At 37.3% G+C, this 12,520-nt stretch overlaps 2 protein-coding genes across 2 annotated transcripts; both read left to right on the top strand.

Moving 5' to 3' along the window:
• Nucleotides 1–310: 310 nt before the first annotated feature.
• Nucleotides 311–2,027, top strand: LOC133031540 (uncharacterized). The gene is made up of 3 exons (XM_061105065.1): nt 311–388; nt 612–1,475; nt 1,573–2,027. The coding sequence occupies exons 1-3, from the start codon at nt 311–313 to the stop codon at nt 1,942–1,944; spliced, it is 1,314 nt and encodes a 437-aa protein (XP_060961048.1). The 3' UTR covers nt 1,945–2,027.
• Nucleotides 2,028–2,045: 18 nt separating this feature from the next.
• On the top strand, nt 2,046–7,149 carry LOC133031541 (uncharacterized). Its single transcript, XM_061105066.1, has 5 exons — nt 2,046–2,565; nt 2,660–2,851; nt 2,939–3,264; nt 3,759–3,829; nt 6,974–7,149. The coding sequence occupies exons 1-5, from the start codon at nt 2,374–2,376 to the stop codon at nt 7,147–7,149; spliced, it is 957 nt and encodes a 318-aa protein (XP_060961049.1). The 5' UTR covers nt 2,046–2,373.
• The last annotated feature ends 5,371 nt before the right edge of the window (nt 7,150–12,520 follow it).

Below are 12,520 nucleotides of genomic sequence, written 5' to 3' on the forward strand. Positions count from 1 at the left end.
TTAGGTTGTGTATACGAACTTGTGCTTGTTTTTCTGCATGTTAATCAGTAGTGTTTTATTGTTCAAACAAGTTATCGATGACATATCGATAGGTTATCGATATAATGTCGACAAGATTGAAAGTTGTTTGACCATTAGAATTGTCTGTGTTGTTAGTGTATGTCGATAGGATATCGTTGGTGTATCGATAGGATGTCGACCTTTTTTGGAATAAAAGTGCAGGTCTATAATGTCGATAGCATATCGACCTTATGTCGATATCTTGTCGACCAGTTGATTGAATTGTTATGTAGTTGATATATGTTTGATAATGTCGATCGCATGTCGACATGATGTCGACCTTATGTCGACGATTTTTGTTTACTGCAAATATAGTCCAGGTTTCTTTGTATGTCGACAGTTTGTCGATATGCTGTCGACAAAGTTATTTTGTTACTGCTTTTGTGATAATGTCGACAACATGTCGACATTATATCGACAGTTTGTCGACCAAATTATTTGTTTACTAACTGTTTGATAATGTCGACTGAATATCGACATGATGTCGATGTTATGTCGACCATTTTTTAATTTTTTTGGCAGTTATATTGATTTGTTTTTTGTTTTTTCAGATGGCTTCCAGACTCATAATTCCAGCACCCGAGCATTTTACTGGCCGCATGACATATAGAGGCACCGGAATTTTTGCAAAAATCAAAGCTCGGTTTGAGGAGTTCAATCTGAATAACACGGCGAAGGAAAGCCGTTTCGGCAGCTTTTGGAATGCCGTACCCTTGACATTCTCCTCGGTGTTATTTCACCAGCTGATGCTCCACAAAATGAAAGTGGATGCTCAGGAGGAGTTGAGGATGCGGTTTTACGTTGGTCGGAAGGAGGTCAGATTCGGAGTGCTGGAGTTTGCACTCATTACAGGCCTGGACTTCTCCTCGGGGCCAACAGAAGAGGAGAAGGCTGCGCAGGTCGCACGCTCAGGGTCAGACCAATTGATCAACAAATATTTCAATCGGTCTGATAGTGTGAAGACAGAAGCACTCCAAGATAGGTTCACAAACTGTCAGAACCCGGAAGACTTGTACAAGCTCGGCTTGTGCTTGTTTGTGGAGTCAGTGCTTCTGGGCCGCGAGGCAAACGCGCTGATTACGCCTCACATACTTAGATATGTGGAAGACCTCGAGTTCTTCTTCCGGATTCCTTGGGGGAAGCACTCATTCGCCAGACTCATGCACTCGCTTAAAAAAGACATGTTGAAACAGAAGGCCAACTACGAGAAGAAGCTGAGTTCGGATGTTCAGCACGAGTGCAAATACACAGCATATGGCTTCGCACCTGCAGTACAATATTGGGCGTACGAGGCCATTTTGGAGGTTGGGAAGAGGTATGGCACGAATCACGGGATTCGGTTCCCCAGGATGCTTAGCTGGACGAGCAAAGGCGATATTGGGAAGAAAGACGTCAGCGCATTATTTTCTAGACGGGTATGATTTTCACTTATGTTCAGAATAATTATTTAACATAAATGCTTGTAATAAATGCTAAATGGTTTTATTTTGATATTTTTTGAACCATAAACAGAATCTTGAAGTGGTGAAGGGGCTACTTCCACGGACAGAGGAGGAGGCATTTGTGAGGACCATATCTTACGATGGTGTGGAGAACCTGGTTGATGATGGTGTGGATGACACAGAGGCTGAGGCAGGTAGTCAGGTACCAGAGACTCAGGTCCTAGACACTCAGGAAACAGACACTCAGGTACCAATTTTTGGAACTTTTTTTTTATGTCTTTATTTTTTATTGTTTTTGTTTTGTGATATTTGTTACATTGTGGAATTATCGTATGCTTACCGTATTTTTTTTGATATATATTTTTTCAGGCCACTGGTTCAGAACCTCAGCCCAGTGCACCATCTTCATCAGGCGTTCGGGGTGCCGAGTACACTGATTTAGTGGCGAGGTTGGATAGGATCGAGGCTGACACTCAGGGTCTGTATGCTGCTCATGTCGAGCTGAAGAAGGCATACGAGACCAGCCATGTAGAAATCGAAGGGTGGTCAGAACGTAATTATGGAGCAGCTCAGAGACATATTGGCCATGTTGAATCGTCCGCCAACGACAGCTTCAGCACCGGAGGCCCCAGCAGATCCATCTACCCCACCACCAGCTGCTTCACCCCCAGTAGAAGAGGAGGAGGTCTTCCCCGACGATTACGATCCTTATGAGGGAGCTCCAGCGACTCCGATCGAGGCACAACCTGTTATCCATGTACATGACACCGAGTCGTAGGGTGAGTTTCTGTCGATAGAGGCACAACCTGCAGTGGTTAAGAGTCGAAAGAGGAAGAGAAAGCCTCCTGTATGGTTCAGTGACTATACGGAGATGAAGAGGAGACATAGGCCATCTTCGACTTTTGATCCCCTGGAGCCACCGGATGAGAAATTGTTAACCACTTTCCGAAAGTGGTGTGTTGGACTCATTCCGAACCACCGACTTCGGGATTTGAGAAGTGGTGATTACGGTCCAGGATTCTTTTGGATAATGCTCACACCAAAGGAATGGCTTACAGATGACGTAAGTAAAGTATTTTATAATATTACTTCACTTTACAACTTTATGTGCAATTAATATATTTTTTTGTCTAACTGACATTTCCCTTTATATGCAGCATATAGATGCAGCAATGCATATGCTGAGGAGGCGACGCACCGACTATCCACTGACATTTCCTCAGAAGGGTGTCATTCTCTCCACATTCGTGACCAGCATGATCAGCAGTGCATGGACGAGCCACAAGGGTCCGAGGAGAAACTTTGTGTGGGAGGATTATATCCTGGACTACTGCAGAGGGGTTCATAAGGTATTGTTTTAGTAAGATTTTAAATGTTAATTGTTTGGGAGGATTATTATGGTTTGTTAATTGTTTCGTTGTTCTCTGTAATTACAGTCCCAAGTCTTTGAGAGATGGAGGGGTAACGAGTTTATTTACTTCGTTCTGAACCTTCCCGAGGCAAGGCACTGGGTCACACTTGAAGTCGACATAGAGCTGTGGAAAATTAATGTCTACGACTGTGATTCCAGCGTCTGTCATTGGACCGCCATGGAACCCATCCTGAAGACTTGGGGAGAACTGCTGCCCTCACTAATCCTTGCAACCGGGGAATTTCCACATAACAACCAGATTATGGCGTTAATTAACAAGGACATCCCGGTGCTTCCAAAAATGCACTCGACTCGAGCCACTCACGACTTAGTTCTGAAGTCAACAACCAGGTACATAGCGATAAAAAAGTACTATAGTATTAAAATATGTTTTACGTTAGACTGACTTTACATTTTATTTTGCATTTAGTGGTGATTGTGGCGTCTATTGCATTGAGTATGTGGAGCATCTCATGATGCAACGTGGATTGACCGATGTGACGCCAGGCCGGATAGCTATGTTTCGTCAACAGTGGTGTGTTGATTTATTTTACCAAAATGTCGGCTGATTATATGTGTAATTATTGGGACATTGTATATTTTGTGTAATTAACATTACAGTTATGTATATATAGACTTTCTCTTCGTTCAAATTTTGATAATTATTCGTGGTTTCAAATATAAAATATCGATATTATTCAACAAAAATAACTATTAAACCTAAAAATAATTAAAATATTTAAAAAATATTCAACCTCAACAAAAATAACTATGACAAAATATGCATCATTACAATATATCAAATTTCCCAATAGAAAAAATGTTATTACAACGAATAAGTACAGGACGCCTCAAATGCGGGCTTTGCATGTTGCTCTGTTGTGGCCTGAACTGCCACAGCGGCTGCAGTTTCGTGGTACAGAACCTTTTTTATCACCAGACGGGAAACGGTTCTACCGTCTTCTTCAAGCGTTGCTTTTTCTTGGACGACCTACAGACTTCTTTTCCACAGGTACCCCAACTTTCATATTCTTGATGTGTTCTGGGAGAACCCAATCATCCTCGTCACTAGCAAGATTGATGGTATCATCGTAAATCTTCCTCCACGTTTCTTTTGAATAATAAGGTGAGCAAAGCGTGTACACACTTGTGTTCGTTTTCAATGCCGCGGCACATGCATGAATGCAAGGGAGTTTCAATAACGTGAACACGCCGCAGGTGCATGTTCTTTCAACTAGATTCACATCACCACCTCTTTCACCGTTAGGTCCCCTACCAACGTTATACAAATTGGCTCCATTTCGTTGGACGCGCCTGTACCTTGCATTTTCATGAATTTTTGCCAAGTTTTTTTCAAAGAGCGTGGCCAAAGGGGTGGTACATTTGTCAGCATTTTCGAGGCGATCAGCGAACCACGATTGGAGTGTGAACCTGATAAATTCAACCAAAGTAGTTATTGGATATTTCCTGAACTCTTCTGTGACACTATTAAAGCTTTCAGCAGCGTTGCTCGTCATGATGTTGTATCTATCGCCCAAACAATAAGGGTGAGCCCACTTCTCAAACCCTATACTCTCCACATATGCAGCAATGGCCGGATTCATCTTTTTAAGCTTCTCGAACTCTCTATCGCATTCAGTCTTCGACCATGCGTAAGCAACATTATATATTTGGTTGTGAAAAGCATCAGTCTTGAATTTGGCGTTCACGTTCATAACAATGTGGTGATAGCATGCACAGTGGACTGCTTCGGGAAAAACGAGTTCAACAGTATGATCAATGCTTTGATGCCTATCTGACACAAACACTAAGTTCTCAACCACGCCAATTGCTACCCTCAACTTCTGTAAGAAATACGTCCAAGAGTCGTTATTCTCACTGTCAACGATACCATAAGCAACCGGCAACAATTGGTTGTTCGCATCGTATGCCACAGCAGCTAACATTATACCGCCGTACTTCGTCTTCAAGAAGGTGCCATCGATACTCAAAACAGGACGACAAAAAGAAAAGCCCCTTCTACATGCACCGAGTGATATAAAACAGTACTTGAACCGCTCATCCTCTAAGTACAAGTCAGTAATGGTACCTGGATTCTTCTGTTCCAACATGTACATGTACCCAGGAAGCTTCATGTATGAAAACTCAGGCTTACCCCTAGCATACGTAAGTCCCATCTCCCTGCACCTTCACGCCTTCACATAACTCATACTGATACCATAGTTGTCAAACATGTCCCTCTGTATGTCTTTAGCCTTGTACTTAGTTCCATCTTGGGTGTACTTCCCCTTAATAAGGTGGCCAACTACCCATGGTGCTGCTTGACGGTGATCTGAACGTCTCGCATTCAAGTTACATGTGTGTTCATTGTGAAATACAGTGACCTCAAAGTTGTCAGAATGCATCTTCTTCCTCCCCCTCAATCTCCATTTACAATCTGGAGCCTTGCATGTAACGTACAACACATCAGGGGATGACTTCTTCACCATCCACTCGAAATTGTTATTAAGTGCAAACCTACCCACTACTTGTCTCAGTTCTTCCTTGTTTTCATAAAAATTACCAAGCTCTATCACCCCTGCTTCCTTACTTTGTAAACAAGTAGTTAGCTCATGATTTTCCATTATATTTTCCTTTGTCCACATGGGAGCTTTGAACTTGGTACAAACTTCAAAAGAGGAGAACGTTGAGAAGGTTGCATGACGAGCATGTTCTTCAGTTCTGCCTTGTCGACTACTGCTAGTTCCAGGTGTAGTGCGATTTTCACTACGAGGTTGTCGTTCTCGCTGTGTACCTTGGTTACTCGGTACACACTCTAACCTCAACGATGGTCCCGCTACGGCTTCATCGACTGCCAAATCATGTTCATCGTCCATATTCAAATCTACAATAGGATCGTTATTGTAGAAGGGTGTATCAAACTCTTCAAACTGATGAAATCCTGTCGCTTCTTGTTCTTGCCCTACATTGGTCGGAACCTCTAAATTAGTCGGAACCTCTAAATTGGTCGGAACCTCCTCATTCACACCAATCCCAACATCTGTTTCGGGAACGCAAGACCCTACCACACTTCGAGGGAGAGGATTAGTAGGCGGCGTAGGCTCCGAATTCCCAACTTTTCTCACCTTGGTCACGAATAATGGCATAAACTCTGTATTTGACATTGTTGCCCTCATCTCTAAGAACGTTCTCAGTTGGCGTTCTCTCTTAATAACCTCTGGCGCAACCATTTTTCCCTTCATTTACAAGGAACAAATCTCCAACTTTAAATCATACGCTACCGGATCAACTTCCAACTCTTCATATAAAATTTGTCGCAGTTCTTGTAGGGTTGTCTCAGTTGTAACTGTCAACGTCAAGCTGCTATTTGCTTTGTAGATCCAATTATAATTCTCACATAACCAAACACCATCGTACGATACAACAAGGAACACTTTCTCTCCTGCAATTGCAAACCAAAAAAACAAGGTGAGTAAAGAAAAAAACACCAAAAAAAAATAAAAATCAACATCCCATCGATATCAATCGACATAATGTCGATAATCACAACAGCAGAAATTATGGCACTAATTGTCGATATTGTGTCGACATAATATCGACATAACGTCGACAACCACACCAAGCATGCTCGCCATCGATATAACATCGACATACCATCGACAAACACACAGTGCATGCGTTTCGTGTTTTACGGTTACACATTTAATGTTAATAAATTTTACCTACGTTCCCAACAACCCTTCCCAACTGACACGTTGCATGTCAGACACGTGTCCTATCGACAAGCTATCGACATGACGTCGACATGGTATCGACAAATAAGTTAGCAGTGTCACTAAATTGGCATGTTGTCGACATCATATCGACATAATATCGACATTCAGTCGACAAATACACCATTTCATGCGTTTTACCTGTACAGTTACACATTTAATGACCATTAAATTTTCCTACATTCCCAACATGTTTACTGCTCTATAAAAGCAAATCCCTTTCTTATTCATAAGTGCTCTTGTCTTCTACTTCTCTCTTACTCTTAAAAATTTCTCTTATTCTTAAGTTCTAAATATGGCCCCAAGAAAGAACAAAGGCAAATTCCCCATCTTAACTCCTGAAGAGCTGAAGCAGGAGCCTGATGTTGGCATAATTACTCTTGAAATGCAGAAAGTTTTTGACGCCCAAAGAGCTTTCGAAAGAGAACGATGTGGGAACGAGTTCGAAGTTCGAGCAACTTGAAGCACATTTTTGCAAACCGGTGTATGGCCTGGCTCCACCACTGTGGTTCCCCGAAGGATGCCGTCGTTGCAAACTAGGCATCTTTAATGGTAAACTGGTGAAGCCTGGAACATTATGCAAGTATTGCAAGGCTCACCCACAAGCCAAAGAATTTAAAAAAAATAATTTGTTATGTTATGGCTTGTGGTGAGTTTTATTTAATGTTTGTTTTTTTTTTTTTTGTGAACTTTATTTTCTGTTTTTTTTAATGTTTTTTTATGTTATGTTTTTTTTCTTATTTTAATGAAATTTCCCTTTTATTTTATGTTATTTTAATGTTATGTTATGTTATGTTATTTACGGCTTTTTTTCATTTGCATCGATATTTTGTCGACATGGTGTCGACAAAATATCGACAACTTCTAAAAAAGATAAAGGCTTGTTGTCGACATGCTGTCGACAACTATCGACAAAATGTCGACAAATTGTAAATAATATGTTTGTTGCTTAATGTCGACATAACGTCGACATTATGTCGACATAACGTCGACAATGGTCGTCACTGACCTTTCCTTTTGTAATCATCGACAAACCATCGACAAATTATCGATATATCATCGATAACACTGGATGTTGGAAATTATTTTACCAGGATCTTAGATCTACTCACAAGTATGTTTATTAACATCCTAAATAAGAACTTTCTAAAACGATAAATTAAACACATATAAAGTTTAAGAAACCTTACATTGGGTGCAGCGGAATTAAATGACTCATTCCGTTCAGATCTCTAACCCTTGAATCCTTTCTGTAGCAGAGTATTATGAAAATCTGAACCTGGATCTTCTTTCTCTGAATCCTTGATGCTGAATCTCCTTTGCTGATGATCTTTCTTCACGATCTTCCTCACTATGATTGAGGTATTGCTTGATGTGTGTGGGCACTACTCTAATCACTAAGGTAATTTCGAAATTCAAAGGAAGAAGAAAGAGAGAGAGTGGCGGCTAGAGAAGAGAGAGAGGAGGCTCAGGTTTTTCTGATTCAGAAAGTGTGTTTTTCCTGAAGCCTTCACTATCTATTTATAGCATTCCACTAGGGTTAGATTTGAATCATATGGCATTAAAATAATGAAAAAATCAACTTAAAATACCTACAATAGGTGGCCGGCCATGGCTTAGTGGATTGGGCCTTGCTTTTTGCAATTTTGCAATTTTAACACCTTTTGTATATGATTTTCTCAAAAATGCCAATTTCCTAATTCAACCATTTAAATGCCAATTCTTACTATTTAATAACTATAAATAATTATTAAATAATATTGTCATTTATCATATTTATTAATTGAACCATACAAAGTATCATAATTAACAAATATGCCCCTATTAACTCTTTCTTTACAATTTCGCCCTTACTTAGTGAAAATTTCACAAATAGACATAGTCTAATTTGTGAATTATAATTCATTAATCAGAACCAATTACATGAGTCTTACAAATAATATTATCTCAACTAGTGGGGGGACCATGGGTCTATATAACTGAGCTTCCAATAAGTAGATCAAGAATTTAGCACTAAAATTCACTAACTTATTAATTCTTCGTTGAATCCACGCATAGAACTTAGAATTGCACTCTCAGTATATAGAATGCTCTATATGTTCCACCATATAGACACATCATTAGTTATCCATTGTTATAATCATAATGTGATCAATGATCCTCTATATGAATGATCTACACAGTAAAGGGATTAGATTACCGTAACACCCTACTATGTATTTTATCCTTAAAACACTTGACCCCGTATAAATGATATTTCAGCTTATGTGAAATGAGATCTCCACCATTTATTTTCGTTTGGTCAAGCTCGAAGGAGATCATCCTTTGCTTACTATTCGCCAGATAGAAGCTATAGATTCCATGTTTATGCTAGCGCTCCCACTCAATTGCACTACCGTGTTCCCAAAATGTACGTATCACCCTGACCTAAAAGTAGGCTTAACTAACAAATCAAAGAACACGAATAGCCTTTCAAGATTGAGCCTAAACATAACAGGATTAAGATCATTTGATCTAGGATCAACTTGGCGATATTGACTTGAATAGATTCTACGGTAAGTTTAATTAAATCTAAGTCAAAGTTCAATATCGGTCCCTTCCGATGCATACTCCATGCATCTAACCTGAGCTTTACTTTAACCAATGTTCTGGAAAGAACATAGTATTTCTCCAAATACAAGTAAACTCTTGTTGTAGATTATCATATCAGTAAAACCCTGTGTCTGATAAATCTAGGAAACTTTATTCACATAGTCATGTTTACTTTCCAATGTGATGACAACACAATAAACATGATCAAGTATGTGAAAAGGGTTTAAGATGAATTTATAAATCTAATAGACAAGCAATTGATAAAGTGAGCCAAAACATACACAAATGAATGAAAAATACTTCTGTTTCTTTATTGATGTTGAATAAAATAGATTACATTGAAATGGAGTTTTATTTAGGGCATAAAACCTAACAAACTCCCACTTGCACTAATATAAAACTAATTAGTACATATCAATTAATCCTAAATTCTGACGGTGCTTTTCAAAGGCTGTCACGGCCAGGACTTTGGTGAATGGATCAGCTAGGTTGTCCTTTGTGTCAACTTTCTCAACTAGTACATCCCCTCTTGCCATGTATTCTCTGATAATGTGATACTTCCTTTCAATGTGTTTGCTTCTCTTGTGGCTTCGAGGTTCTTTACTGTTTGCTATTGCTCCATTGTTATCACAGAGTAGTACCAGAGGCTTTTCCATTCCAGGAACAACTCCTATGCTGGTGAAAAACTTTCTTAGCCAGACAAGTTCTTTAGCAGCTTCGGCTGCTGCTATGTATTCAGCTTCCATAGTTGAGTCTGATATCGCGGTTTGTTTAGCACTTCTCCAAACCACTGCTCCACCCCTAAAAGTAAACACCATCCCAGATGTAGATTTCCTGTCTTCAAGACTTGCCTGGAAATCTGAATCAGTGTAGCCTATTGGATTTAAAGCACCACCCTCGTAGACTAACACAAGATTCCTTGTACTCTTTAAGTATTTCAGAATATACTTAACTGCATTCCAATGTTCTTGTCCTGGATTAGACTGATACCTGCTCACAATTCCAACAGCATAACAGATGTCAGGTATAGTGCATAACATTGCATACATTAGACTTCCAACTGCAGAGGCATAGGGAATATTCGCCATGTCCTCTATCTCTTGAGGATCAGTCGGAGACTGTTCCTTAGATAGACGAATACCATATCTAGAAGGCATGTTTGCCCCATTGGTGTTGCTCATGGAGAATCTCTCTAAGACTTTGTCTATGTAGGTTGTTTGAGAGAGAGCAAGAGATCTGTTCTTCCGGTAGTGCAATCATTTACAATTAAAAACAAAGAAGAAATCATTTCCTAAAATACTGAAATATAAATTAAAAACAAAACTAGTTCCACAATGAAATAGTTCATAATACATAATACCTTATAAAACCGGTTATAATTTTTTTTTAAAAAAATGTGGGGATCAAATGTCTCGGATATAATAAAAATAGAACCGGTTCTATAACATAATGAATAAAAATAAATAACAAACAATAACTCAAACCGGTTATAATTAAAATATAACCGGTTCTGTAACACGGTGAATAAAAACAAAAAATATAAAATAACTCAAACTAGTTATAATTAAAATAGAACCGGTTCTATAATAGTGTTATAATAATAAAATCAATAACACGAAATAACTCAAAACCGATTATAACTACAATAGAACCGGTTATAAAATATAATGGATACAAACAAGTAACACACAATAATTTAAACCGATTACAATTAAAAAATAAAGGGGAAATTAGTTCCTAGAACACTGAAACATAAATTAAAAACAAAACTAGTTCTACAATAAAAAACCTCTTAACACATAATACCTCATAAAACTGATTATAATTTTTTTTTTAAAAAGGTGAGGATCAATTTGAAAAAATACTGAGGCATAAATATTAAAGAACCAACTCCATAACAAAATAAATAACACAAATAATAACACACAATAACTAAAAATATAACTGGTTATATGAATAAAAACTAATAACTCAAACCTGTTATAATTGAAATATAATCGGTTCTGTATTATAATAAATACATATAAATAACATAAAATAACTTAAACCAGTTATAATTAAAATAGAACTAGTTCTATAACAGTGTTATAATGAATAAAAACAAATAACACGAAATAACTCAAACCGGTTATAACTAAAATAGAACCGGTTCTATAACATAATGAATAAAAATAAATAACACAAAATAACTCAAACTGGTTATAATTAAAATATAACCGGTTTTGTAACATAATTAATAAAAACAAATAACACAAAATAACTCAAACCAGTTATAATTAAAATAGAACCGGTTTTATAACAGTATTATAATGAATAAAAAAAAATTACACGAAATAACTCAAATCGGTTATAACTAAAATAGAACCATTTATATAGAATAATGAATACAAACAAGTAACACGCAATAACTCAAACCGATTACAATTAAAAAAAACAAAGAAGAAATCAGCTCTTAAAACACTTAAACATAAATTAAAAACAAAACTAGTTTAACAATAAAATACCTTATAACACATGATACCTCATAAAACCGGTTATAATTTTTTTTTTTTTAAAAAAAGTGGGGATCAATTGTCTTAGATATAAATAAAAATAGAACCGGTTTTATAATATAATGAATAAAAATAAATAACACACAATAACTCAAACCGGTTATAATTAAAATATAACCGGTTCTATAACATAATGAATAAAAACAAATAAGACAAAATAACTCAAACCAGTTATAATTAAAAAAAAAACCGGTTCTATAACAGTGTTATAATGAATTAAAAAAATAACACGAAATAACTCAAACTGATTATAATTTAAAATAGAACCCAGTTATTTCACATAATGAATACAAACAATAAAGATAAGATTCCAAAGTGAACTAAAGATCTGAAACCAAAAGAGATAAGTCGAAAACATGTAAAATTCTAATCCAAACTAGATGAGCACGGACACTCGTAGTGAAGATGCGATCAATGAAAACTCTAGGATTTGTTAAATTTAAAAATGATAAGACTATTAATATTAATCAATTTCATACAGAAATCTTCATAAATAACCAATAACATAATAGACAAACTTATATGTCATAATTAATTAATTTCCAAACTCAAAAAGAAACAAAACATATTATATATACATTCCATCATTGAACATTCATTCAGCGCATAGTTCTTTCCAATGCCCACTCCAGTGTCTCTAATGTGACCAGTCCCAGGGAAGAAATCCCCAAACTTATGAAAAGACACAGT

Source organism: Cannabis sativa, chromosome 9 (assembly GCF_029168945.1).
Source record: "Cannabis sativa cultivar Pink pepper isolate KNU-18-1 chromosome 9, ASM2916894v1, whole genome shotgun sequence".
Taxonomy (NCBI): domain Eukaryota; kingdom Viridiplantae; phylum Streptophyta; class Magnoliopsida; order Rosales; family Cannabaceae; genus Cannabis; species Cannabis sativa.